The sequence below is a fragment of the Gallinula chloropus genome (genome assembly GCF_964237585.1).
Source record: "Gallinula chloropus genome assembly, chromosome: 18".
NCBI classification, from domain to species: Eukaryota; Metazoa; Chordata; class Aves; order Gruiformes; family Rallidae; genus Gallinula; species Gallinula chloropus.
Window position 1 is genome coordinate 7253639 of NC_140103.1, and position 26834 is coordinate 7280472.

General features: G+C 42.2%; 1 protein-coding gene across 1 annotated transcript in view; it reads left to right on the top strand.

The window, feature by feature from the left end:
• CDK5RAP2 (CDK5 regulatory subunit associated protein 2) overlaps positions 1 to 25236 on the top strand; it is a gene marked incomplete at its 5' end in the record, with an annotated part of 84338 nt that extends 59102 nt beyond the window's left edge. The window contains 12 exons of the mRNA XM_084272568.1: positions 1791 to 1839; positions 2601 to 2785; positions 3926 to 4051; positions 8856 to 8972; positions 10818 to 11007; positions 11229 to 11350; positions 12748 to 12999; positions 14732 to 14991; positions 17431 to 17577; positions 20057 to 20195; positions 23283 to 23329; positions 24664 to 25236. Of these exons, the coding sequence (XP_084128694.1) occupies positions 1791 to 1839; positions 2601 to 2785; positions 3926 to 4051; positions 8856 to 8972; positions 10818 to 11007; positions 11229 to 11350; positions 12748 to 12999; positions 14732 to 14991; positions 17431 to 17577; positions 20057 to 20195; positions 23283 to 23329; positions 24664 to 24723 (1694 nt within the window). The 3' untranslated portion in view covers positions 24724 to 25236. The remainder of the gene's footprint in view (positions 1 to 1790; positions 1840 to 2600; positions 2786 to 3925; positions 4052 to 8855; positions 8973 to 10817; positions 11008 to 11228; positions 11351 to 12747; positions 13000 to 14731; positions 14992 to 17430; positions 17578 to 20056; positions 20196 to 23282; positions 23330 to 24663) is intronic.
• Between the last annotated feature and the right edge of the window lie 1598 nt (positions 25237 to 26834).

A 26834-nucleotide genomic window follows, 5' to 3' on the forward strand; every position in this document is an offset into this window, starting at 1 on the left:
CAGAAGCCAACCAAGCAGGTGTTGTCCTGGTGTTTCAGAAAGTTGAATGGAATGTGTACCCAGGACAGGACATCGCCATGTGTACCAGTAAGCAAAGCCCTTTTCATTACCAGTGAGAACTGGCATATTGTCTGAAAAATGGGGGCTCACACATCTGAAAGTGCTCTGGTCCTTTGACTGTTTATCCCAGTTTGCCCACGTATTGTTTGGCAAAGCATTAAGTTGGAAAAGCAAAGCCATAACCCCCTAAGAAAGGGGACCCTATCAGGGGATGTATTATTCCTGACATTTCTAATTCTTTTCCTGAGAGACCTACATCTTGCTGCCAAATAGCCTGGCTGGTAAAGAAAAGCATGCTATCTTTCATCACAGAGTGGTAATACACAACCATGTTTTGTACAATGAGCATCAGAATTGACATTTGTCACCTGAAGGAAGAGCATGTCATGCATATCACCTTCAGTCCTTAGTCTGCAGAAAGCTAACAGCAGAGGGATGCTAACACGAGTGAAATTCAGCAAGACAGACCTTTGCCTGTCCTCACAAGTGTTGCTTTCTGACACAATGACCAGCAGTACTTCCAGGAGGTGTCAGCTGCAAAACCGACACCGTCAGCAGAACACTTGAGGTGGCCTGAAACAGGGACTGTGACCCCAACATCTTCCTCAGATTGGCTCTAGAAGAGGGCTTTGTTCAGGAGCATTCAGGGCCCAGCTGTACAATGATCTGTATCGTGCCTTTCATTAAAGATACAGACAGCATGTTGCAATTTGGATTGCTCATATAAAGGGAGTTGTATATGAGAAAAAGGTATTATGGCTAGTGTGTCATAGCTGTGTGTAATAAAAGATTGAGTGTATTCAATGATTTCAGTGGCTACAGAGATTCCTTGCATTACAAATGAGAAGTCTGTGTAGTGAATAAACATTAAATGCCTTTAAAAAAAATCCCCAAACCAACAGATGGTATCCTATATACTATGAAAAGTCACTGACAACCCAGACAATTCAATATATCTAACACAATGGTGTTGCATTGAATCACACATTAAAATAAAATGATGTTTGTGGGGTTATAAAGAACATCCAGCGTACTAAGAATTGACTGTAAAGAAGAAGCATAAACAACCGTCTGTCTCTGCATTTCCATCCTGACCTTCAGTTCATTCCCCTGAAATTTCAGCTGTGCAACTCTTTGCCTGCTGCTTTTGCTTAATTGCACAAAAATTTTAAAATATGGGGAGCCAAGGTGACACCACGAAACTCTTACTTCCTTATTCAGATCAGTGCCTGAGGCCAGGGCTCTTGCACTGGGTTGGGCTTGTGCTCACACTGTACCTCTGAGAATATTGCAGACCAAATCCTCGTGTGTGCCCCTTTATTAAGGATAACTGGTTGGCCTGACTCTGGGTGGAAAAAATCCAAGTGAGATGGAATTGGTTTTATATAATTTTTATTGAAGAAGTAATGGCATGTACCTCTAATCCCTTTGCCATATAGCACAGTATTTTACATCTGTATGCTACCTAAAACACTAAGGCTGTAAAATCTGGCACCTTTGGTACCTAGTAATTTTTTTTTTGAACTCCAGAGAAAGCTATTGCTTTGTAGCTGGGCTATAAATAGTTTTGTTCATGTACACCATTTGATGTTAATACACAGCTTGTTAAGTATCTGTTGACTTCTCTAATTTGTTATTAATTTGACATCCTATATTTAAACAGTTTAAAATGGAGGGGAAAAAGTATAATTCTCAATATGTGGTTTTAATCCAATATTTCTGCTTTGCAGGGGAATCTATAGGTACAGAGGTGACCGTACTTTATGAATTAGCTCAAAGGTAAGAGTGCAACTGACTGTTTCATCAGACATATGGTTGTTTGATAAGTTGGTGAGGATGCTCCATGTTGTTCTGTAGCACAAATTCCACTGTTTTCTTTTGGGGAGGGCTTTGCTGTTACATTGATACCCATTTTGAAATAAAATATCCATAGAGAGCAAGGTGGGGCTTTTTTCCCTGCTTCTCAGCAGACAGTTGAGGTACTGGTGCTACCAGGATTATTTCTCTTGTGAACAAACAAAACGTGCTATAATACACTGTTGGGTATCTTCAGATATTATCCTAATTGGAGCTGCTGGGAGGGGTAGTCAGCTACTTTTCTGTTTTCCGTGACCTTGGGGGCTGGCTCAGGATCACTGAAGTACAGAACTTCATTCTCTGAACACCCTTCTGCTGAAGGTGAAGAGAGCAGGTGTTGTTATGCTGCATATGCTGGGTTTGTGCCAGACCTGGGATTCTTCTGTGCTACAGAAATCCTCAGCTGCCTGTTCGAGGCAGCTTGAGGTCCCCTTAATGCGAAGGTGACTACCTAGTGCTGGAACCTGAGCGCTCAGCTGGAGGTCTGTTGAGCACTCCTGCTGACTTGAGGGAAGTCTGAATCTCAGTCGTGATAAATACCTCTGATCTGTAGTGTTTGGTCACGTTTGGTCACATAAATTCACTTGCTTTACCTGTGTCCTGTAACTTTGCCACTGTGCTGTCAGGCTTCCAAGGTAATAAAGTGTATTTTATATTTTAAAATGTTTTGTTTGGCACAAAAGGGATAACGAGAAGAACACTGCAATGTACCAGCAACTGAAGGATGAATCACCTGTACCATCTGCTCTTCAGAGCTTGTCTGACTTTGATTTGTCAGAAAAGTCATCTCTTGGATCACCTGAGCACGGCCATGACCTGGAAGGACACCATGGCACACTGGTGCTTCCGCCAAACAGGTTTCCCCCAGGTAATATTTCCCCACTAAAGATTCACTAGATATTGGGAAAAAGTGATAAATAAGACACAAGGGAACTAATTAAGAAATAATGAAGAATGTTTGTCTGCTTCAGCTTTCCAGCATCTTGCATAATCATTGCCGTTTCGGTAATAAGGCGTGCAGAGATGACAAAGATTTGAACTACCTCCTGTTTGAAACAAAATTAACTGATATTTTGTGTCTTTGTTGTTTTAGACTATCATCTTTTACTGTACTCCAGACAGTCTTTAAATAGACAAGTTATAAGGGGGAAAATAGACAATTGTCAGGAGATTATTACGTTGAAAAAGAGAGATTTTTCTAATTTTATAAAAGCTGGTGTTGTGTTTCCTTGAGAATTGTAAGTGCTGCATAATTAATAAGTGGTGTCATGTTTGACCTGGATAGTTTCACTAAGCACAAGTGATGCTCGTGGGTAGTTTGTTATAGGCAGCGATGAAAATTTAATAGCTGTGATGGCACGTACTCTTCAGGAGAAAAATATTACAGAGTAAACCAGGAGAGTATGACATGGATAAATTGACAAAGAAGATAGTGACAGTTAGAACAGATAAGTTCCTGAGTAAAGCTGAAACTTACAGCCAATGGAAGAAAAATTGTAGAATGGCAAAGCAAGAAGGAAAAGGTACAGTAATGAAACTTGATCGAACAGATTTATTTATTACAGTATGCATTGTGTAAGTCAAAGCCAAATTTATATCTGAGTTACTCTGGAAAGCTTCCTATTGTTATAAGGAAAAATGTACACTGTTGGCGTGTCGAACCTGAATGCCAAGCTGCACTGCAGAGCTTTGGATTCATTTCCCAGCATGGGGAAGGTTTTAACTAGATAAAATTATCTACTACAGTTTCATAGAAAGAAGAAATTTAAAGAGCCTTAAAACTGGACCATTGTTTAAGTTAAAATGTAGAGTAGGAGTTTGCACTATGTGCACAGTTTGGGCACTGGTTGCAAAGAGACTTTGTGGCATTGGGTATTTCATGTCTGCCATCTAGAGCAGCTCTGTATCGTTTTTTAGTGTTAGCACACATTGGATTTGACAGGAGTACACAGTGTAAAGGAATACAATCATTCACTCGAAATGAGAAGTGGTCTCTTGGTTTATTTAGAGCTATTAATGGAGCATCTGCAAGAAATTAGAATCCTGAGACAACGCTTAGAATACTCCATAAAAACTAATGAGAGACTGAGGAAGGAGCTTGAGAGACAAGTAACAGACAAGGAACTAGATCAAGGTAAGAATTTATTTCACAACAAATTAAACCCAGCTTTCCTGCTTAAAGCCTGGGGGATCATCTGCTGCTAGAAATGTTTTGTGTGCTTTTTTGAATAAACCCCACCCCTTTACAGTAGAAAATGATGTGCCTTTCTCAGTGCTGCTGCATCTCGAGCAGACACAGCTTTTCCACACTGCCTGAACTGTGCCATAAATACCAATCTAACGTGACTCTTCCTTGAGGCTGTTGCTTGAAGTGTATCTAGTACTGGTGCCCAAATCTTTTAAGGGATACAGGTGTGCCACACAGCCTTAAATTTCCGATTGCATATAGTGGTAAGAGAATGGGACTAACTCCTGGGTAGTTTGATGGCATTTGATGATGCTGTGGTTGAATTTCATACAGAGAATTGAAAGACCCTTCTAGTTATGTTGCCAGCAACCAACCTACTTCATTTTAAATTTTTGCCTCCCTTTTTGTGCCTTTGGGATATCATTATTGCTGTAATGGTCTTGGATTTTAGGAAGTCATCCTCTTCTAATTCCAGCCAGGGACAGCTGCAGGACAGGAAACCCATTTTATCAAGATAATTTCACTGGGGAGTGGGCCCAGTGTGAATAGAGGAGGTGCTTTGCTCAAAATAACACTGCTGCTGTTGAGCCAAAGCAGGGATCCTGTGGGATTAGCTTTCCTATCCCCATGCTGTGCAGACCCGGGGTGGTCACTACAACACCACTGCTGACAGGACTGTTGAAGATGCCTTCCCTGGAATTCTCTGACTGCTTTAAAGCCAGATGGTGTTTATGCAGAGGGACAAAATATCTGTAAGACAGAGCCGAGGCCGTGGTGTTCGGCTTGTCATTTGAGTTGATTGGTGTGATAAATGTGCTCTACACAAAATGACATCCTAAGTTTTTAATGAGAAATACCTGACAGAAACTGATGGAAATTCTAACATAGAGTTGGTTTTCATGCCAAACTCTAATACTAAAAGTCCTGAAAATAGGTATGCAAATTCAGAGTCACTGCTCTCTTGTTGCTAGTGTTCAGCATCTTTGAAAGCCAAGCACTGTGGGGTGTTTAAAACTTCTCACAAGAGGGTGGTAGGCCTTCACTAAGGATGCTTTGGTAGCACCTTTTCAGGCACACTGTACCAGGCAGACTTTCCTACCCTTTACACTGTTCTTGTTTGCCTTCCCACATTTTCCCCCATAGGACAATTGATTAATATGCAATATTACTCAGAGTGGAAGCAGGCAATAAATACATCCATGCTTTCCTTTTACTCAGGTTCACTAATAATGACATTAGATTCATTATGTTTTACATCATCCCCATGATCCATTTCTGTTGTTGTTTAAATGGAGACTACCTGCAAATGGCAGTTTGCTTTCAGGAATAATTTACAGTGATGGAAAGGTGTATAAAAAGCATCCATTTCATTCATGAAGTATTTATGTTGCTGGAAAGGCATACTGTTCTCGTGAAATAACCACACTGAAACACTTCCAACTCTTTTACAGCTTCATAAAGATTCTGGCAAGGGCATCCATTAATGCAGTGAAAGTATATTTTCTTTATAAACTGTCTTATGCCTTCCATCTGTCTTCTTGTTGCCTTAGTACATCTACCAATGCATGGAGCAGAAATTTGGAAAAGAAAGGGAAAAAAAACCCCAACTACCTGTTAGAACAGCTCCTTTTTCTAACTGTGTTCTTTCTGTGCCTCCTTTTTCTCTCTGTTTTGAAGATCTCTTTCATGTTATCAGAAGTGTGCATTCTCTCTCTTAGTAATGATGCTTTCTTTCCTAATAGATGGGCTTTTTTTTTGACTTTCAGTGCAAAAAGAACTTCCCAAGCAAAACTGAAGCAGATTTTAGCTTTGGGACATAATAATTCAAAGCAATTGTTTTACTTTTAACTTAATATCCTTTAGTTTGTTATCCTTTAGAAAAGAAAACCAAGTTGTAACCTACTTAATTGTTGATGAGTGTTAAATTCGTGTGATACTGAGTTGCTCACTCACCCAAAGTTAGAATTATTCTTGTCTGATAAATACTATATGGATGTATATATACACACATCTGCCCACTTTTTTTCCACGCTATTTTTAATATTTAGATTCTCTAAGTATTTAAATGCCTCTGGGCTTCTAGTATTCTATAAATGACTCAAGTGCTGGTAATGACTACATCGTTACTATAAAGCTGAGGTTTGCAGTGCAAGTAGAACTAAAATAATTGCTTCAATCATTTCAAATGTTAGGCTTCAAAATAAAATCAGAGGCTTAATTTTGAGTTTCCTAGGTTTCAAATGTTATTAACGGCAGTTAACATTAAAAGGGGGTTTGTTTGCTTTTTTTAACCCATAAGTAACTAGTGTGTCTGCTCAGACTTAGCCCCAGCTTTAGTATGCCATTATTTTGCTTCACCTGGGAATGAAAATTTCCTTCCTCTTTGCTGTGATTTTCAATAGTGCCTGTCTTTCAGGCAGTGTTTCCTTTGAAACCTTCAAGGTACGCTTCCTTAGCACTCACTTTTTCAGCACAAAACATAATGAAAACTCAAGTGTATTGCAATTGCAGGCCCTGATGCGCCACTTTACTCTGGTGAGATGGACCTTTGCATCTATGGAGAGCGTAATTGATGTCAGCAGGGCTCTGCACAGAAGTAGTAGTCTCAGTAGTGGGTCAAATTGCAGGATTGTGGCCTTATTACCACTGGCTCTGCATTATCCCTTATTATGTAAGATAACTAATAGTTATATTCTAAAGCCTTTCAGTAGAACTGTGATAGCATAACTTTTCAAATAGGATAAAGCTGGGTGATAGGCAATAAATTAAATTAGAATCAAGATGAGACCATCAAGCCTTGCCACTTCAAGTTGAATTGCTTTGTTAAAATCTGAAAGGAAAAAGCCTTTTGAGTTCACATAGCTACCTCAACTCTTTAACATATAGATAGTAAAATGCCATTAGTGCCAGGCTTCTAGAGCCTTTGAGTCTTTCAGTAACGACAAGAGGTGCGTATCATGGCACACTACATCCCAGTTAGGTAGTGGGTAAAAGCTTCAGTTGGGATTACAATAAAATGAGATTACTCCGAGGAGGCACAGCACATCAAATTGAATTGAACTGCCAGAGCTGAAAGGCATCCTCCTCATGCATTCAGCTAATTTTTTGCCAGCTGGTTATTCCTCTATTAACCAAATAGTTGACACACGTGTAGTTATCTCACACTTTAAAGCGTAAGAGATACTGGGATAACCAATCAACTGAAAAATAGTTTTAATAGTAATGTTAATTCCAGTGGGTCCTGAAGTGTTTTACTGACTATTAGCAGGTTATAAAGGGCAATAACAATTATTTGACTTGCGTTTCAGAGGCAGCCACCTTGAGAGTGGAATGGGGCACTTCCCAGCCTGCACTGTAATGTTACACATCGCTGTGGGATGAGTAGCATAAATACAGTACATTGTGAGGATTACCTAGGCTGGAATTTGCCTGACTGGATACACGATTTAACACTTACATTTGTGTGACTGGTGCAATGAGATCCTCAGAGTAGGGTTCATCAGCCTTAGGGTTTTGAAAAGTCAGACATCTAAATCTGTGCTGGTTACCCAGAGTTTCTCATGGAGGCACCACAGAGAAATACATCTCTTCGGAGGACAGGGGCACAGAGAGGTCTGTAGAGGATACATCATAGACTTTCAGAATTGTAGGGGTTGGAAGGGACCTCCAGAGACCATTGAGTCCAACCCACCTGCCAAAGCAGGGTCCCTAGGACAGGTTGCACAGGTGTTGTCCAGGTGGGTCTGGAATATCACCAGAGAAGGAGACTCCACAACCCCCTGGGCAGCCTGTCCCAGGGCTCTGTCATCCTCACTGTGAAGAAGCTCTTCCACATATTGGTGCAGAACTTACTGGGCTCCAACTTGAGGCCATTTTGCCCCTTGTCCTGTCCCCACAGACCACTTAGAAGAGGCTGTCCATTTCCCCCTGTCTCCTACACTTCAGATATTGGTAGCCATTGATCAGATGCCCTCTTTTTTTGAAGGCTGAACAGTCCCAGTTCATTCAGCCTTTCCTCACAGGGGAGCTGCTCCAGGCCCTTAATCATCTTTGTGGCCCTCATTGGATGAGCTGCTCTCTGGAGGTGCTCATTTCTCCCCGTGACTATTGATGGAAGCTGTAGGTTAATCAACCTGGTGCAGATATCTAAATGGTAAATCTAAGAGGGATGAGTCTTCATCCCTGTGATGGTAAATGGATTCTCAGTTTGTTGGTGGAGCCAAAGACAGCGACTCCAGCCTTATGCTCTAGATTGGTGTGGTAACAAATGTGTTACCAAACTACTGACACTACTTCCTACATTACCCACCGTGGGTTAGTGTCTTGACTCTGGTGGTCCTCTGCAACAGTGACATTAAATACAGCAGACTATGAACAGAGTAAGGCTGAAATACATGGTTTGCCTTCCTACAGTTTGTGTTCTTTTCAAGGCATAGCAATGTCACAAAATCCTCCTGCATTTTGTCCTGTTGGAATTATAGCTGATAAGTAAAGACTGCCAGGGATAATTTTGCAATTTTGGACATGGCTGCCCAGCAATGAGAGGTACTTGTGCTGCAGGGCTTTGGATTACTTGGCATTAACCTGAACTGCCTTTTAGTCTGTAGGGATAACCTTCAAAATGTATAAGGGAGAAATATCTTTCATAACATGTTTTTCTGCAATTTTTTAAATTGTTCTTGTCTGGAAAGTTTAATCTTTAATGACCTAGAGATGACTCATAAATCATCTTTTATGTATATATTTATAGGTTCTGCAAACATTTTTATCCATGGCTCAGAGCAGCATAATTCTCTGACTTCTGAAATACATTTCCTGAGGAAGCAGAATCAAGTTCTGAATGCAATGCTTGCAAAAGGATCCAGAGGTAAAAATATAAAATTGTGCTTTACAGGAGTGGACTGCAACTCAGAAAACAGAACTGGGAACCAATGAAACACCAACAGTCCCTTCATTAAACTCACTTAATGATTCTTTCCACCCCTGAAATTCCACGCTCAAGCATAAGCACCCAAACTGGGGTAGCACTTATGCTCCTTCTTTGTGTATCTTTGTAGCATTTGCCATTTGATACTCTCATTTCTCCATTCTTCTTTTTGCATTCCTTTCTTTTTAGACATTCTCTTTCCTCCTCCCCCTGTTCCTTTTACTGCCATTTCCTTGCTCCTTGTTTCCTCACACTTCCATTCTGAGGCCTTCTAGAAGAAAAAAGAAGGAAGAAGAGCCATAAACTAGTATTATTGCAGAAACTGAACCTGTTTGGTACAGAACTGATCTGTTGCCAAGGGAAGCAAACTAATTACATTTAGGCTCAGAAGTCTGTGACAGGCTTGACTGGACAGGTCAAGTCATGGTCTTTTTGGAAACACTTTACAAGAGGACAGAATTGGAGGAATCCATTTGGAAGGACTTGCAATCTCAGAATAATTTTAACCTTTCCTTGTTTTCACACCTGTACAAATTCTTCCCTCTTCCCTCAGGAAAACCCAACAACTCACCAAGTAGGTTGGCTTAAGCCACAATTAGGTTCTAGTTGTCTCTGTTTTTGGACTGTTTGTGGAAAAGCACTGATGCTTCTTCCAGAGTCATGTACTCTCTGATCTGTTTTGGTGCATCTTGGGGTTTATCTGTTTGTTCCACTTCTACTTTTAACTTAATATATTCCTGCTTTTGTTTGTTTCCACGGTTGACAATATGATCTGATAACACCAGAGTTTCTTTTTTTGAAGACCCATGATGAACAGACCGTTGCCACCCTGGTGTTTAAAAACAATGTCAGTATCTCTGGAGTTTGTGAGCTGCTTTTTCCTTTTTATTCCTGGATACACTAGAGAAGGAAAAGCCTCTTAGATGCCTCCTGCGTGTTTTGGTCTCAGGTGTTTTCTATCAAGTCTTAGCCCTTCAGTAGTGAGGGACTGATGATGCACATTGTTACTAACACATGGGGATTACCACTTTCATGCACTTTCAGTGAGACTACTGACGATGAGAGAATGATTTTCTAACTGTTGGGAGATGGAATAATTCCTTCATGCTGTCTCTTTGCCAAAGTTGCTGCCTCCTTTTCCAATGCTAAAATGTGGAGTCTCAACAAACTTGGGGTCCCCCCGAGCCTCTCTGAATGTTACTGTCTCAAAATGCTCACTTGTCTATCAGCAATTCTTTGTCAGGGAACCAGTTTGGGGAAGTTGCTTGTCTGAAGGCCAGGAGGACTGCTGTGATTGATGGGGCAGATGAATGGGGTTGGAAGGAGAGGACAGAGGGTTTTCCGTTGACACAGAAGAACATGGATGCAACATTCCCAGGAACAACCTTTACTGGGTCCTTTACTTCCTAAAGAGAAGTCAAATTCCTTATTTTTGTGAGGATTTGTAAAATTCATGTGCCTGCTTTGGGACTCTGGTGACAGTAGGTGTTGAATACTGCCCTTCTGACCAAATTCTGAGAGGTGTTGGGTGCGTTTGGCATAAAAGGCTGCCCACAGGTTTTTATTGAGCCTTTATGAGTCCTGGGGAAGGGTGGGTGTTGAATATTTCATGTTATAGAAAATGCATCTAGCAAAAGTCATCAGAGAATTGAAATACCAAAACCCTAAAACTCACAAGAGCTCCTGTTACTTCCTGACAGTCTCTAAAGAAGGTGGTTTTGTTAAAAAGTGTAGCTTTAGTGGGCTGTGGGCATTGCAAATGCCTTGTGTTTCTTCTTGTTTCAGATAAACAAAAGGAAAATGAAAAGTTAAGAGAATCTCTTTCTAAAAAGAATGCAATCCTTGAGCATCTTCATGAGGATTATGAATGCATCAAGAAAGAAAATGAAAGGTTGCAAAAGCAAATTGGCCAAAAGGAGGATGAAACCAGATACCTGACCTGTCAGATTTACAGCAGTCGTAACGAATTAAACAGGTATTGATTTCTGTCCACGTTCAGACCTACGTTTGGAGAAGAAAATTGTCAATGTGACAAGCATGTGTTTAGTCATGGTCGTTAACGTTAATGAGGGGCATGGATATAATTCAAAAGGCAAGGGAAGAATTATGGAGGAAAGGGGAATTTAGAGTTTAGGGTTTGTAATGAAGGATTTAAAAGAATAACTTTTAACTCTGCCATTTTTTGGGACTTGGCAGGTTGCAAACAGAAGTTAATGTAAAGCAACATCAGCTCTCTGAGAATGAGAAGTTACTGCAGTCACTCCGAACTGAGATCAAGGTTTATGAAAAGTTGGAAGAAGCAAGAAGAAAGAGGACAGGTATAACTACACAATTATTTCTTTAACATTAGCCCTTGCAATCCTTTCCTCCCTGAATATGATCTTGTCAAAGGACAGTAGGGCTGGGGGTCACCGTTCCTTTGTTTCTGGTTGTCTCTGCTATGCGAAGGAGAACTGACAACGTGATGGTGATATGCTGCCTTTTATTTAGGGGTGGAACTGTGAGGTTGAGATGTGTGATACACCCTGACTAGGCACACCCACGTTTCCTTTATCTCTTTAGCTAAGCTAAAAAAAATATTGATGATTCAATGGCTTGGGCTGGATAAGCTTCCTGGGGGTCTTAGATATTTACTTGTCATCTAAATGCATGCTGCTGCATCCTCACAGGTAGTGTTCTCTCTGGTAGCTTGTACTTTCTCTCTGAATATGAGGGTAGTGCCTTCTCTCTAGGGCTGGGAAGGAGTGCTGGCCCTGCTTTTTGAAGGAGACCTTTAATAATTTCCTATCTGCCTTTCTGTCAGTAAAGGTGAGGGGTAGGACTGAAACTTAGAGGAACAAGTTTTTCCTGCCCTTTTTAAGGAGCCTATACCACTGTATAAGGTTTGGTCAGAAAGTGCAGTGCTGTTCCTTACTGCATACTCATTACAGGATCCAGCTAATTTCCCATTGGAAGTTCTTGTAGAACTGTAGAAGTTGTTGGTGTGTTCGGTTTTTTTCCCTCGTGCTCCTCTAAATACTGTGCCCTGCCATCACTGTTTCATGCCCAGCAGCAGAAGAGCCCTCTTGGCATAAGGCTTTAAACAAAGTTGGCTTAGGGATGGAATTCTCCCTGTAGTGTAGTTAGAGAGTAGCAGCACCCTCCTCCTACAGTTGAGCCCCCTCCCACTGTCAGGAAAAGAGTTTGATATCAGCATGGAAGAATACGTGGAATTGTTTGTGTATGACCTCCTTCTATGAAGAGATGAACACAGCCCTTGCTTTTTGCAGGTTCAAATTTGTTCCTCTGGTTGCCAGGTGATCACTATTTTCTTCTTTTTTCTGCTGTGTATAAAATTAAACTCCAATTCTACTCCATCCCTCCTCCACACGCTGAGATTGCCCATTCCTTTTTCTTTCTCCAGACTGTGCATTAATGCACTTCAAATTGTGTAAATCCTCTTCATTCTCTTTTTATTATATCCTTTTGCTTTTGGCATGAGACTTACTGGCTTTTATGGACAAAGTGAAAAATAATTTTTGTCTCTTTAAATCTTTTGAGGGTAGAAGCAATTAAGACTTGCTTTTTTGTCAAACCATTATTTTAATGCTGTTTGTAGTTCATTCTAAATATTGAGGATAAAGCAGGCTGTAATTTGCTTGCTCATCATTCTGAGAAAGGTTAATATTATTTTAATTGTTAAAAATGCTAAGTGTTTCTTTTGAAATTCTCTCAGATCCCAGATGTGATGCATCGGAAGAAGAATTCCGAAAGGATCAGAATAATCCACTTGACTTACATGAACTATTGACTGAAATACAGAGTTTGCGAGTGCAGCTTGAAAGAAGCATAGAGACAAACAAGTCTCTGCATGAAAAATTAGAGGAACAGCTTTCCAAAGAAAAGAGAGAGGAAGTGAGATCAGCGTCAGCTGTGAATATCAACTATCTTTTCAAACAAGAATCTCAGCATTATGCAGGAGTGAATGGTACTGTGCCATACGTGCTTTTGTTATGCTGTAGAACCTGTGTTTTGTTCTTTAAAGATGCTCTTAAGGCCTCATACAGTATAAAATCATAGAATCACAGAATGGTCTGGGTTGGGAGGGACCCCAAGGATCACAGAGTTCCAACCCCCTGCCATAGGCAGGGCCACCAACCTCCAGGCCTGGAGCTACACAAGGTTGCCCAGGGCCCCATCCAACCTGGCCTTGAACACCCCCAGGGATGGGGCATTCACCCCCTCTCTAGGGCAACCCATTCCAGCCCTTCACCACTCTCCCTGTAAAGAACTTCCCTCTAATATCTCATCTAACCCTTCCATCCTTTAGCTTCAATCACAGAATCACAAGGTTGGTAAAAGATCTTTAAGATCATCAAGTCCAACCATTCCCGTCCTGTGCTAAACCATATCCCTAAGTACCTGATCCATCCCCCTTGTCCTGCCACTGTGTGCCCTTTAACAAGCTGATTCCCCTCCTGTTTCTCTGCTCCCTTCAGGCACTGGAAGGCTGCAATGAGATCCCCCCGCAGCCTTCTCTTCTCCAGGCTGAACAAGCCCAGCTACCTCACCCTCTCTGTAGGGGAGGTGCTGCAACTGAATTTGAGCTGTATGTGAGCTCTACATTTGGGACCTGCCCATCAGCCTTTCAAATCCCTTTCCTGTTAGAGCTGGTAGTGTGCAGGGAGGTGAAACGCACCTGCATTGTCCTACAGCCTCCAACTGTCGCTTCCTTTTCATTCCAGAGAAGCATTGGCAGACCAGCTCTGGGATGGAAGGATGCCTACATTAAATTGCTATAAATTTTGCTTACCTGAGGGTTCTTTTTTTAATGCTGAGCTCTCCAGCGTTTGCTAGGGGTGACTGTGTATTGCTCAAGTGTGATCAATATGTGCACTAAATGGTCTTTGTATAAATCAGTTGTCCCCTTTTTGCCCTTGAGGAATACTTTACCTTTATTTCAATCACTGTTAAGTGATTCTGTTGCAGCAAATCAGGGAAAATGTAGTGTTTACACTTGGGGTTAGGTTATTGTCCTGATACAGATGTGCATGGGATACAGAGGGCATGAGAAGGCTGTTCCTTGCTGCTGAAATTGTTAGCTTTCTGGGTGTGCTGTGATGAGGCTTTACTCATAGGTACTTGGGGAATTCAGGAGGTCTGAAGAAGGGGGATACAGATATGATCTCAAGCATGGTACATCTGTGGAGAGGGTCATGCTTTTGTGGAGTTAATGGGAACCCTACATTTGTTGATTAAAATGCTTTCATCAGGATGCATTGTAGATACTCTGACTATGTTTTGATTTTGGGAGATGTCTAGAACTTTAGATGGATGCTAGTAAGATTAATGTAGGTCAATACTGGAAGATACATGATGTGGTACTAGAAAATTAGCTGGGTTTCCTGGCTTCCCAAGTCCAAATGCAGCATCAGTGAAAAATAAAGGAACAAAGGTTAAAATTAGTTAAGGAGATGTTAACTTCTACCAATAAACTCTTTCTTGTCCCATTATGTACAGAAAATCTATTTTATATATAGAAAAATGCCCTGCTACCAGCAGAAACTTTTGTGAGCTACAGAAACATTGCATTTCACTAGTGAAAACAGAAGTGTCTAAACAGTGTGTGTTCCCAGAATCCCAGACTTGCTGTTTGAGAGAAATCCAGTGTCAGTTAGGAGGAGAAAAAAACAAAACAACTCTTTTTTTCTCTGTCCCAGGTACGCACTTGGCCTCTAAGGATGATTTAGACAGCACTTCACACTGCAGCAGCACTTCATCTTCCAGCACGGCGTGTACCCCTCGTCTTGTGCCCGGACACCGTATGTGGGCAGACAAAAATGGGCGCCACGTCCTTGGCTTAATTGAGGACTACAATGCTCTGAGGAAACAGATCTCAGAAGGGCAACAGGTTTTAGCAGAGATGGAGATTTCTTTAAGAGAGGTCACTGGTACGAAACTGCAGGAGCCTGGAATAAAGGTAAACAGTGAAAGCTGTCAGAGGAGGGTGAGTTTTACCTGGAGGTGCAGAATGTCTGGGTGATGAAAGCAGAGAGCTAAGTTGATGGTGCAACAAGCACCAGACAGCACCTGTCTGTTGGGACATCTCAGCCTTGACAGTCTTGAGTCTCATCTAGATGCAGGCACCTCTTTGTGATTCTGGGTTAATGAGGCTGCAGATACATTAGTTAACTCTGGTTCTTTAATAAGCAATCTCATGTTTATTTGCAACTTGAAATGAGGTGAAACTACCTGCTTTTACTGTGGAAATTGGTGATGCTTACACTTAAAATGATAAAAACACCAAACAAAAATAACAACAGATAAAAACTCCAGATAAAACTTCCAAGTGCTGTAGAAAGGACTTAAGCTCGGGGGGAGGTGTGTGTATCAGTAACCTAAGGATAAAAATAGTTAAGGAGATGTTCTTGTAGTGAAGGCTTGGGATAGACCCAGGAAATCTGAGACAGTTAAAGGAAATCGGATAGAGCTGATAAAGCTCCCTGCTTCCTTGTATTCAGCCCCTTTGTAACACCAGGTGATAATGTACATTAATGATTGATGTATGCTAATGAAGGTTGTGGCATAGGAGGGAAGCTTTTCAATATTTTTCCTGGTATCAGTTTTACACATTAGCAGTATCAGTAGCTTCTCTAGAAACTCGAGTATCTCCTTAATGATCCAATACTGTCCTCTAAGACATAGTATGCTTGAACTTGGTCAGCCCTGACCTGGTCAGGCAGTTGGGCTGGATGATCCTCATGGGTCCCTTTCCCTGGAAAATACTTGTTCCATTCCAGTGTGTGACACAGCAGTGTCAAGTTGTTGTGCTCTTGCTGTAGTCTTAAACACGGTCATTCCTAAACCAGTGAGAAGTTTGCCTTTTACTGAATAACATCAGTTCTTCTCCTGTAGAAGGAGGAGAACAGCTAGTTTGTACTTACCTAATTTTTTCGTCTTCAGTATTGTTAATTTCTGGGTGTAATTAATGGCAGCGTGTCTGGACTGGGTTGAGTAAGACAAGTCTGCCTACGAGCTTCAGCAAAAGGGAAGGAACAATCTGTGCAGCTAATCTCTGGCAATTAATCTACGAGCAAATTAATCTGTAGCAGCTATTAAGAACTAAGAAATCTGAAGCACAACAGGAGAGGCTTGAATCAGGTTTTGGGCACCACGTGCTGCTGGTGAAATCAGTGAAGTGGTAGAATGGGTGGTGCTGAGAGACACGGTTCTTGGAGGTGCTTGTAAGAGCAGATCTTGTGAATGGTTGAAAAACTTCACTTGATGCTTTCCTGCCTTGGAGTGGGGAAGTAAACTAGGTGACTGATGAAGGCCTTTTTCACCCATGTGATTTCATGGTCTTATAAATGTAAAAAAGCCCAACAGGCTCACTGCTTCTCCAAGTCCAGAAGGTCTTAACTGCATGGACAAATTAATGCTGCTTTTTATTTGTTTTCTTCTACTTACAATTAGTTAAAGCTATTGAAGATGCAGTCTTCAACAGTTCTGAAATTCTTTTTGTGGTATCACATGTGTGCTCACACAGCCAAATGATGTCTGAATGACACTTAAGACTCTCTGAAGTATTGTATGTTTTCAAATGACCTAGTTAAGATACTGATGATGACTGAAAGAGTAATCTCTCTAAGCTTTTAACTTGTTTTGTTGGTGTAAAGATAAAAGCAGTAAGTTTCACAATTTGCCGTTTCCCATCAAGCTTTACATCAGTGAAGTTTCCAACTACTTTGCAAATGGGATATTTTATGTGACAGGAGGATTCTGGTTAGATAACAAAGCTAAATAACTACTCAGATGATATGCTGCATGGGGCAGGAACCGTGAACGCCTTTCTTTCATTACCCTTCCCCTTCTGGATCACCATTGCTTTGGTAATTCATTTGCCTCTCTTGCATTCTTTCCCTCCTTTATTTCACATTTATGCAATTTCTTCAATTTGGTTTTCTCATCTGTCAGCAGAGGAAAACATTTTATGTGTGTCCTGATAGCTATTTTAGCATTAAATGGAACAGTTTAAAGGGTCTGCTAAGGAAGAAACATCTATATTGCTTAAATTGATGTCTGTAATCATTTGACTTTCAAATAATGTGACACGAAATGCAAATGGAGAAGGAAGAGAGTTGCCACCTATTACCATGTGGCATAGCACATCTAGGAAGTATAATCTATTATTAATCGTGGCTATTGATTAGGGTAAATCCCCTCCCTTCCTGAAATTCTCAGGTGATGCATAATGCAGCAGGCTCTGTAAACTAACAAATTAGCTCTTGTGGCACACAGTGGCTGCGTACATCATCTTGAATATGAACTCATAACAACTGGAATCCAACCTTTAATTAGGATTACATTTCCGTAATGTTTTAAGCATAAAATAGAACATGTCTCCAATCCTATGATGCAGGTACCAGACCCAGCGTCACTGCACAGCTCTTCTGTGAACATTCACAGAGTACAGCAGGTCCTGGAAGAGGCCGCACGGTCGCTGAAACTTCTCTGGAGAGTTTCCCTCCCGCTGAAAGCTGTACATGGTACTGCTCATGGCACTCAGGTACTAAGATGTTTCATGTTGGGTTGGGTTGGGTTGTTCAGTTTTGGGCCCCTCACTACAAGAAAGATGTTGGGGTCCTGGAGCGAGTCCACAGAAGGGCAACCAGGCTGGGGAAGGGGCTGGAGAGCAAACCTTCCAAGGAGCAGCTGGGGGTGTTCAGCCTGGGGAAGAGGAGGCTGAGGGGAGACCTTCTCCCCACCTATACTGACCTGACAGGAGGGTGTAGAGAGATGGGTGATGGTCTCTTCACACAAGTGACAGGTGATTGGACAAAGAGGAATGGGCTCAAGCTGCGCCAGGGCAGGTTCAGATCAGACATTAGGGAAAAGTTCTTCACTGAAAGGGCTGTCAGGATGTGGAACAGGCTGCCCAGGGACGGGGTTGAGTCACCACCCCCGGATGTGTTTAAAAGGCGGGTAGACGAGGTGCTCAGGGATATGGATTAGTAGATGACAGATGTGGTTGGACTCTGATCTCAAAGGTCTTTTCCAACCTAATGAGTCTGTAATTCTGTTTTGGGTTTTTTTTAAATTGTTGTAATTTGTCAAGGAAGGCACACTAGTTAGGGACATATCATTTGGGAAAATCTTTGGAGAATCATGAGCACAGGATGCCCAGTCTCTGGACACAGGGATTTAGTTACGCTCTCATCGCTGAAGGCTGAGGCTGAATGTGTGCTGGCTCTATCCTGATCTCATTGTACAGCAGGGCGTTTATTTACAAAATACTTGATATTAAAGATGTAATCTGGACCCCTGTGACATGATATTCAGGACACCTAGGCATGTGGCACACATTCCATTTCAGCAAGGAAATGTTTGGACTCCCCATTACAGAACCAAATTCAATTTGATTATGTACATACTAGTAGCAACAGAAACTAAAGCAACTTTGATGCAATCTGAGCAACATTTTCCTTTTAGGTTTTTGATGCCTAAGCTGTAAAATAAGATGCTTTTTTAAAAGTGTGACAAAACCCTGAGATGAGTTTTATAACATTTTAACTAAAAACGATTGCTGTATGCAAATGAATGGAAGTAAACTGAATGAGGAATGAATTATCTATACTGTCATAATACTACCACTCAGTAGTGAAACTGTTTCAAACTCTGGCTTTAAAATAAATCTGAAGTGTTTTCACAGAGGGTTTTGTATGTGTTTCTTAAAGGAGGCAGGATATCACTGGGGAAAACCCCTCCCAGCAACTTTAGGAAAGTAAACATTTGATATATAAATGTTAGTAACATTTTTGTTGTTATTTTCTGACATCCATAAACATGTAAAATGACAAAAGCAGTAAGAAGGAGCTGTGCTGTCCAATACACTTCAGTGATGTTTCAGCCCTGGTTTAGGATGTTGTGACAAGTGTGTGTACTGCCATTTTTATCCATATGTGTATGTTCTGTATAGCCAGCTCTGTGTTGAGTTGCAGTATTGGAACACAACATATGCATGCACACAGGTCTTTCAGTGTATGATGTGTGATGCACCTAATGCTTTGCCATCATATTGATCTGTGCCTTCGTGATCTGGCTCAGTCACTTCTCAGAACTGGACCTCGATGTGGGGGGGGTCTGAGTTCCCAGGATGTGCCTAATTAGAGTCTAATAGAATCTGTTCTTGAGTTTGTTATCCAACATCCCGAGATCTTAAGGATGTTAGATTGCTTCTGATCTCTTAAATGCAATATAAGAAAGAGTATCTCTTGAAGCTCGATTCTAAAAGACACTGAGCATTCAGTGCCTTCTCTTCAGCCCCACAGGAGTCGTGAGTATTCAGCTCTTCTGAAGAGCTAAGTGCTAGGGGCGAATTCTAGAAGATTCTGTTATTTAACAAGTGGCACAACACTGAGCTAAACATACAGACTTACATTTGGGAGAGGCTGCAGATCAGTGATACTGGCAGATGCCAGGGCTGCTCTTAGTCCCGTTTGAAAAGCTACTAACCATAACTTAGTTGGAATTGGTGGTGAAAACTGAGCCTTGAATAATGACAGTCAGCTAACTAGGAGTGTCCTGGCTGTTTGTACAATGCCTTTCAGCCCTTGATAAAGGCAGCACCAGCTCTTCCTAGAACCCTGGAGAAGGAAGCTGCAAGTCCTGTGCCTGGCAGATGGGATACTTGCTGATCCCATAGCACTGGCCTTCATTGTATTTCCTAGTTAAGGGGAAAAAAAAAAAGAAGAGAGGACTGAAGGTTTAAAAGTAAAATAGGTGCTGGTGTTAAGGGGATTCTGAGAGTAGCAGAAAAATTAATTGCACCAAAAGCCAGCTAGGAATTGTAGTTGTCTCTTGGCAGATGCCATAGAATCCGTGTATCATTGGGGGTGTAATGGGGAAGGACAGGAATTTGGTGGTGTCTCAGTTGTTCATACTCTAAGGAAGCTTGAGGGCTCTTGTACCAAAGTATTTAGCAGCCAACAGTGTACCAAGTACTTTTCTATAATGCTGTAATATAATATTTTCTTCTCTCAATTTAGGATGAAGGAATGAAAGCAGAAATATTTCGACTGCGCAAGAAACTGTCTGAGCAAGAGAAGAAGTTACACAGCACAGTCAAACGCTTGCACTCCACGAACCAGCTGAAGGAGAACATGGAGAAAGTCATCATTGACCAGTGTAAGTGTATGGTTTGTTACTGCCTTTTTATTTTTGTAGTCTGGGGTACCTCTAAAATTGCAGAATCACCAAAATGAATACAGGCACCTGTTATTTTTGCAGTTGCTCTGACTGGTGTTGTGTGCACCTAGTTCTTAGTGACAAACAATTCACAAGGTTCCAACTGTACAGGACTGATGCAATCTCACTCAAATGCAAAGAAGTTGCCCAATGACCAAAGGCTGCAGAGCATAATGTGAGGAGCAGCTCAGGGCTTTACACAACCCACTGATAATGTGTCAGTCCACATGGCTGCCATGAACGCCACCAATTTGCTCGAGTTACTCCGTTTCAGACACTGCCATTCCCCACTTTTCTGTCCTACAGCAGCTCCTGACAGGCAAAGGCAGTGCTGCTACAGACTGGTCCAGCCAAAGGTTTTGATGTTGTCTTTCTCAAAATTGTGGTTTTTCCTCAGACTTGATTAAATGTGGAATTAGGCTGTTAGATTTTTCTAGAGGTGCCCCTCTGTTGCCTGTATCCCTCTGGATAGCTGAACCCTGGGAAAAGCCAAAGCAGCAGCAAAGGAGCTTGGTTAACGCTCCACACCAGACTGAGAAGCACAAGAGAACAGAAGGCTCAGCACCAGGGAAACAAAAGCTTACCATGTGTTGTTTTTAAAGGAAATCAGGACGTGCCATGAAATTATATTTTATCCTTAGCAGCCATATCTTGAAAATTATCTGGAAACATGAAAGCAAGTGGGACATGGGCTATGTTGTAGCTGGGTTAAGCCAGGTGACTGTTTTTAAGAGATCCATCTCTTCTGCTTTAGAGTTTAATCACTCATCAGAAAGGATTTGAATGGAGCTAACCTCTTCTCTACCTTCATGCTATGGCAATATGTGTATTGCAGGAGGAGGATTTAAGTGTTAAAAAAATAAATAAATTCATCCTTACCTGCTCTTCAGAAGTGGGACTAAAGGACTCATTAGTCTGTGCCAGAAGGGCACTTGTGTGATCAGTAATTCATCTAGGTTTTAAAATTAAATAGCTCAGTTGGGGGTTGTCATAGAAAAATCAAAGCTATTCTTTTATGTCTGTCCAAATAATATCCCTGGGGTAGATTTGTTGGTTTGGTTTGGTCAGCTCCTAGTGCCAGTGAGATAGCAGACATACAGGGTAATTTCAATAGGGCTGGGCAGTGTAAATCAGAGATTTTACCAAGATGTTGTCTCCACAGCTGCTTTCTCCACCCCTGCTTTCAGAAAAGAAAACAGCCCATCTCCCCCTTTTACTCACTCCTTTTCAGGGCATTCAACCTCATCTGAACTAGGTCCTAATAAAATGAAGCCTGCATTTTCTGAAATCTCTTTAATGCAAAGTACTGCCTGGCTAGCAGCAGCTTCACTATTAGTGTCACATCCTCTAAATTCTCTTCATGTACTGAATTTAATATTTTTGATTTAGAAAAATCCAGTTTGCCAGGTGAAATGAATTTGCTAGCAGAGTTCCATATGAGCAGAGAGCACTCTGCTACACAGAAAGACCTAGATACGATTTCCCCTAAGTTTCATTGATTATGGGAATTATGGATGTCAAGTTACCTTTGCCTTAAAGAGCAATTTCAGAAATGTTTCTAAATTGCATCCCTACACAAATTCCTGACCAAGCATGCAACAAAACTGGTGGATCAGATGAAGCTGCTGGATTTTGTTAGGATGCTTACACTTGTTTTTGTTATTTCTTCCTTTATCCTTTCACTAGTAAGAAAGCAAAGGCATTGCAGTAGGTGACCTTGCCTGCCTTCATTCTCCAAACATCCTGTTAGCTGGCCACTCCACTGAGGATATTCAGGTTCCCTCTGTTATTTAGTTGAGCAGTCCTAAATATATTTAGAGGCAGAAACTGGAACATTCTTGTGGCTCTGAGTCTTCTGTGTGCTTTCTCTGGCGAGAGAACTCATTGCTTATAAACCTCATCTGAACCTCTGAACATGTAACAATGCAGTGCCAAATTGCAGTAATCTGCCAAGGGTATAATTATCTCATGACAGCTCTACCCTTGGAGTTGTTGGGTTCTTATTATTGTAATGAAAAATCTTTATTATGGCTAAATTGTTTATTTTTGAGACTGGAATCTTAAATTGGTACTTGTGAATGGTATTTTTCAGCAGTTATGGAGCTGACACAGATTAGAGAATCACATATTTAACCTGACATTTCTAAATATCAGTTTTGTTTAGAAGAATCCCCTCCTCTGTTCAGCAGGTCTCATGCTGTCCCCACAGAGGCAAACGAGCTGGATGAACAGAGGAAACTTGGAACCCTTCAGAGCAAGCCACTGACATGATTTCCCCATAGCATATCTGGGTTGCATTGTCCTTGAACTGCTGGAGGAGCTGGCTGACACCTTTTGCCATCTGTCCCCTTCCCAGCCCATCGTCCCCCATCACCTCTTCACAATGCCATTTTTTTTGCCCCTCCTCTTCTTCCCCTGCCTGAGTGGGCTACCTAATATATCAAATTATAGTTAGATCAGGCACAATCTCTCCTTAACAGTAACCAAAAGTCCCCCTTTGATGACTTAGATTGAGAGAACCGGGTCAGTATTGCAGGGGGCTGTTAATTCTGGGGCTTTCAGTGCCCTCCTGAGCTCTGTGTGGTTGCCCATGTCTCATTCTTGGTGTGGTAGAAAGACTTTGAAAACACTTGCCTGATGTTTAGATTGGAAAGACAGATGATGCACTAGATGGAATGTGGGCTGGGGGGGTAGGAAACGGTATTCCAGCCCTGGCACTCCCAGACCTGCCCTCTGGTCCCCACTGATGTCTGCTCTTCCCTAATTGTGCTTGGAGAATATTACCCCTGAATTTTGGCTTTGTGCAACTGGACTTTGTACATCAGCCTGAGCTTCTGCATGGGGCAGAGGAGGGGTAACAGCTCTGGGTGGTGGTGTGTAAGGAGGCTGGAGGTTTGTGGGGGCTGTGGGGGTGCCTGGCACTGTGTGAGAGTTCTTACACTGTGTAATACCAGCTCATAAGCCTTGAACAGGAGCTGTAGAAAGGCTGTGGAATGTTCTTTATTTTCATCTCCTCTTCTTTTCCAGTGGTGCTGACTCACGATGTCTTGAAGAAGGCTCGAGGAAACCTGGAAGTAAGTAAAATTTGTGCTTGCATTTAGTTCCTTGGTATATACTCATTAGAACCCTGCATTGCTGTGTCAGTAGTATTTTGCAAAATTAGTCTGATTTGCTTTAGGTTCACTACCTAATCAAGTCTGGGTGACAGCAGTTTAGTATGATAAATGTTCTGCAATGTTTGATGTTTAAATTAGACTTTTATGACTGACCATGTAAACAGCTAAACCCTCTCTCCTCTGATGCTTCCCCTAGATTAATATTCATGTCTGTCATCTTCCAGGACTTTATTTTCAGCAGATCACAGTCCAATAACCTGTCTGCTGAATAAGTTCACAAAAGGCACCCTCAGTTAAAGCTTGTCTTTGTGTGTTAATAACTAGTGGTGCTTTTTGTTTAACCATAGACCCAACAGGCAGGGCTTTTCTGAACAGCTATTTCCTACTGCACTGTATTAAATTAGTTTGAGTGTTTAAGTAATCACTGTTCAGATTTGATTTCTCTCAGAAGGTTCAGACTTTATTCCCAGAAGGATGTAAAACACTTCTTGACTCCTAAATCCCATCCTTCTCCTCACACTGCTCCACTCAGAACAGCTGTACATCTTCTAGTCATAGAATCACAGGGTGGTCAGGGCTGGAAGGGACCTTAAAGATCCCACCCCCTGCCCTGAGCAGAGACACCTCTCTCACCAGGCTGGGCTGCTCAAGGCTCCTTCCAGCTTGGCCCTGAACACCTCCAGGGAGAGGGCAGCCACCACCTCCCTGGGCAACCTGTGCCAGGGCCTCATCACCCTCATAGTGAAGAATTTCTTCCTAATATCCAATCTAAATCTGCCCCCTCCCAATTTAAAACCATTCCCCCTCGTCCTGTCACTCCAGGCCCTTCTAAAAAGTCCCTCCCCAGATTTCTTGCAGGCCCTCAAGGGACTGGAAGGCCGCTATAAGATCTCCCCAGGGCCTTCTCTTCTCCAGGCTGAAAAGCCCAACTCTCAGCCTGTCTTCATAGGAGAGGTGCTCCAGACCTCTGATCATCTCCATGGCCTCCTCTGGACCCATTCCAACAGTCATTCTTATGTTGGAGACTCCAGAACCAGACGCAGTACTTGAGGTGGGGGTCTCATGAGAGCGGAGTAGAGGGGCAGAATCACTTCCCTACCTCCTTAAATTTTCCCATAACCTTTCAGTTAGAAAGCAATGCCATTAAAAAGCCTTTCTGCTTACAGGAGACAGCTTTAATTTGAAGCTGTGCTGCACCCAAAAGCTCCTATTCCAAATCCTCCTGCAGTGTTATGGCCAGGGATAGGGACAAGTCAGGGGTTTGAATTAATAACTCTTTCTTTTGTAACCAGGTCCCACCAGCTGAGAATCAAAAATCACCCTCCTATACCAGCAAAAAAAGGATTCTCTGAAGGAAGAAGTTCCATGGATAAGGACTGGTCCAGTGATGGTTGTTTGCTTGTTTATGCCTTACTATTTATTGATGTAAAAAGGTGTGTGCAGCTCTTTGAATGGACTCAGCTGGTGACCAGGGTGGGAGGGGAAAAAAGAAATCTTTTGGTAAATAACTTATTTAACATTTTTGGTAATGTAAAAGATGGTTTTTAATATTTATTACAGAAGCAAGGTACTGGAGGGATCCAAGAAAAATCCTGATTTTTTTTAAAGTTTGCTCATTTTAAGATTTTATATTTGTACTTGTCATGGTATAAAACGTTGTTACAGTCAAGCAGGTCCTGAAAGAAGGAAGAATGGGACTCACCTTCCAAGCTGTTTCTCTGCTGCTAAAAGAACATAGGTTTAAAAAGCCCCACCTGCCCTGTGTCATTGCTGTGTAGCAATAGGAGAAACGCTCAATGTTTTACAGCATTTTAAACATCTGGAAGATTCTTCTGGAAGCTGCCTGCTGCTGAGCTTTCTGACTGCCCTGCTAGAAACTTAGGTCTGAAGATACTACTTACATTCAGACAATTAAAAAGAAGAGTAATCACGGCTGTGGTTGTGGTGTTCTGTGTGGAGGGCTTGGTGTCTCCTGGGGTCCTGAGCTGAAACTGGGAACCCCATCCCCCACCCCTCACCGAGGTCCCTGCAGAGAGGATAGGTGGCCATGAAATCCATTTTTCCATTAAAACCACAAAAACTCTCTCTTAAATGTTAAGCAATCTCAGTACCTGTGTTTATGTCCCATGCTGGTACATATAACAGCACACTTTGGCAAGGCCTGGGACCACCACTGAAACCACGCCTGGTTGTGCTGCCCTTGTCCTCCACCCATCCCACCTTCTCCCTCTTCCCTTCTGGCTCTGGTTTTTGCTGTCTGAGCACTGGGTTTCACAGCAGAGCCCAGCACCTGCAGCCAGGGGGAGGTGCAGTAGGATGAATCAGTGGGGATTGCAGCCTGGCTGGGGAGGGAGGTCACTGTCACAGCCCCGATGGCACTTCTGGGCCGGCTGTACCCACACAGCACGTGGGGTAAGACAAGCCAGAGCGAATCCTCTCCTCCCAATAAATCTGTGGCTCCTTCAAATTAGTATCATCAGTTTGATGAAACCCAGCTCCCTGTGAATACCTCAGAGACCCTGTGACTTGCTTTGCTTCTGACTTACTTGGTGTGAAATGGTGAAAGCTGTTGCATCCTCCCTTTGCTTTCTTCAGGCAAACCAGGATGAAGCCAGGCAGGGCTTGGGGAGCCCAGTTCTGCTGTTCCTTATTGCAGGACCTTCTCTGTGTATGAAAATGGGTTGGTTTGGAGGTCCTACAGCCTTCCTAGGGGCGTCACGCTTTGAGGACCCTCATGGACCTTGGAGATGTCAACCTGTATTTTCAAGATGGAACTTCCAGCTCCAGGTATGGCTGCTGAGGTCTTGCATCTCTAGTCCAGCAAGGGCAATGGACTCAGCTGATGGTGTTGAGATACTGTGGCTGACACCAGGGGGAGGCAAACTCATTCTCCTGGATTAGAGGAAAGCTGCCAGAAAAATTGGGAAAGTTAAAAATAAACTTCACAAATTGAAAACGGGGGAGGTAAGGGAAGAGCACGCAGTCAAACTCCTTCCTCAGTCTCTTCACACGTTATTGTCCTCACAGCTCACTAAAAACGTCAAGTTAATTTTACTAAGTAGCTAAATTATAGACACTCAGATGTAATCAGAATCTGCTATACATTTCAACTTTCAAAATTAATCATCCTACGTTTTTGAGTTACAACACCTGAAGGAAACAGCTGTACATCTATATATAGTTACACCCATGCCTCTTGGTCTGACAGCCTTTCCCCCCCACCACCATCTGTACTTAGAGATTAATAAATAAATACACACACAAAGCCTTTCCTAAGATGATTTCCCACTTCTTCCCAGTCCTGGCTGTGCCCTCTTGGAGCTCTCTTGACCCCTCTTCCCTCCCATTAGCTCTGCCAGCCACACCAGTTCAGAGCCCAAGAGTGCACTGGGCACAAGCTCGGTACTGAGCAGGGGGGGGTTGGAGTGGAGGGATGGGGTGTATCACTTCCTCTTTAAAAACA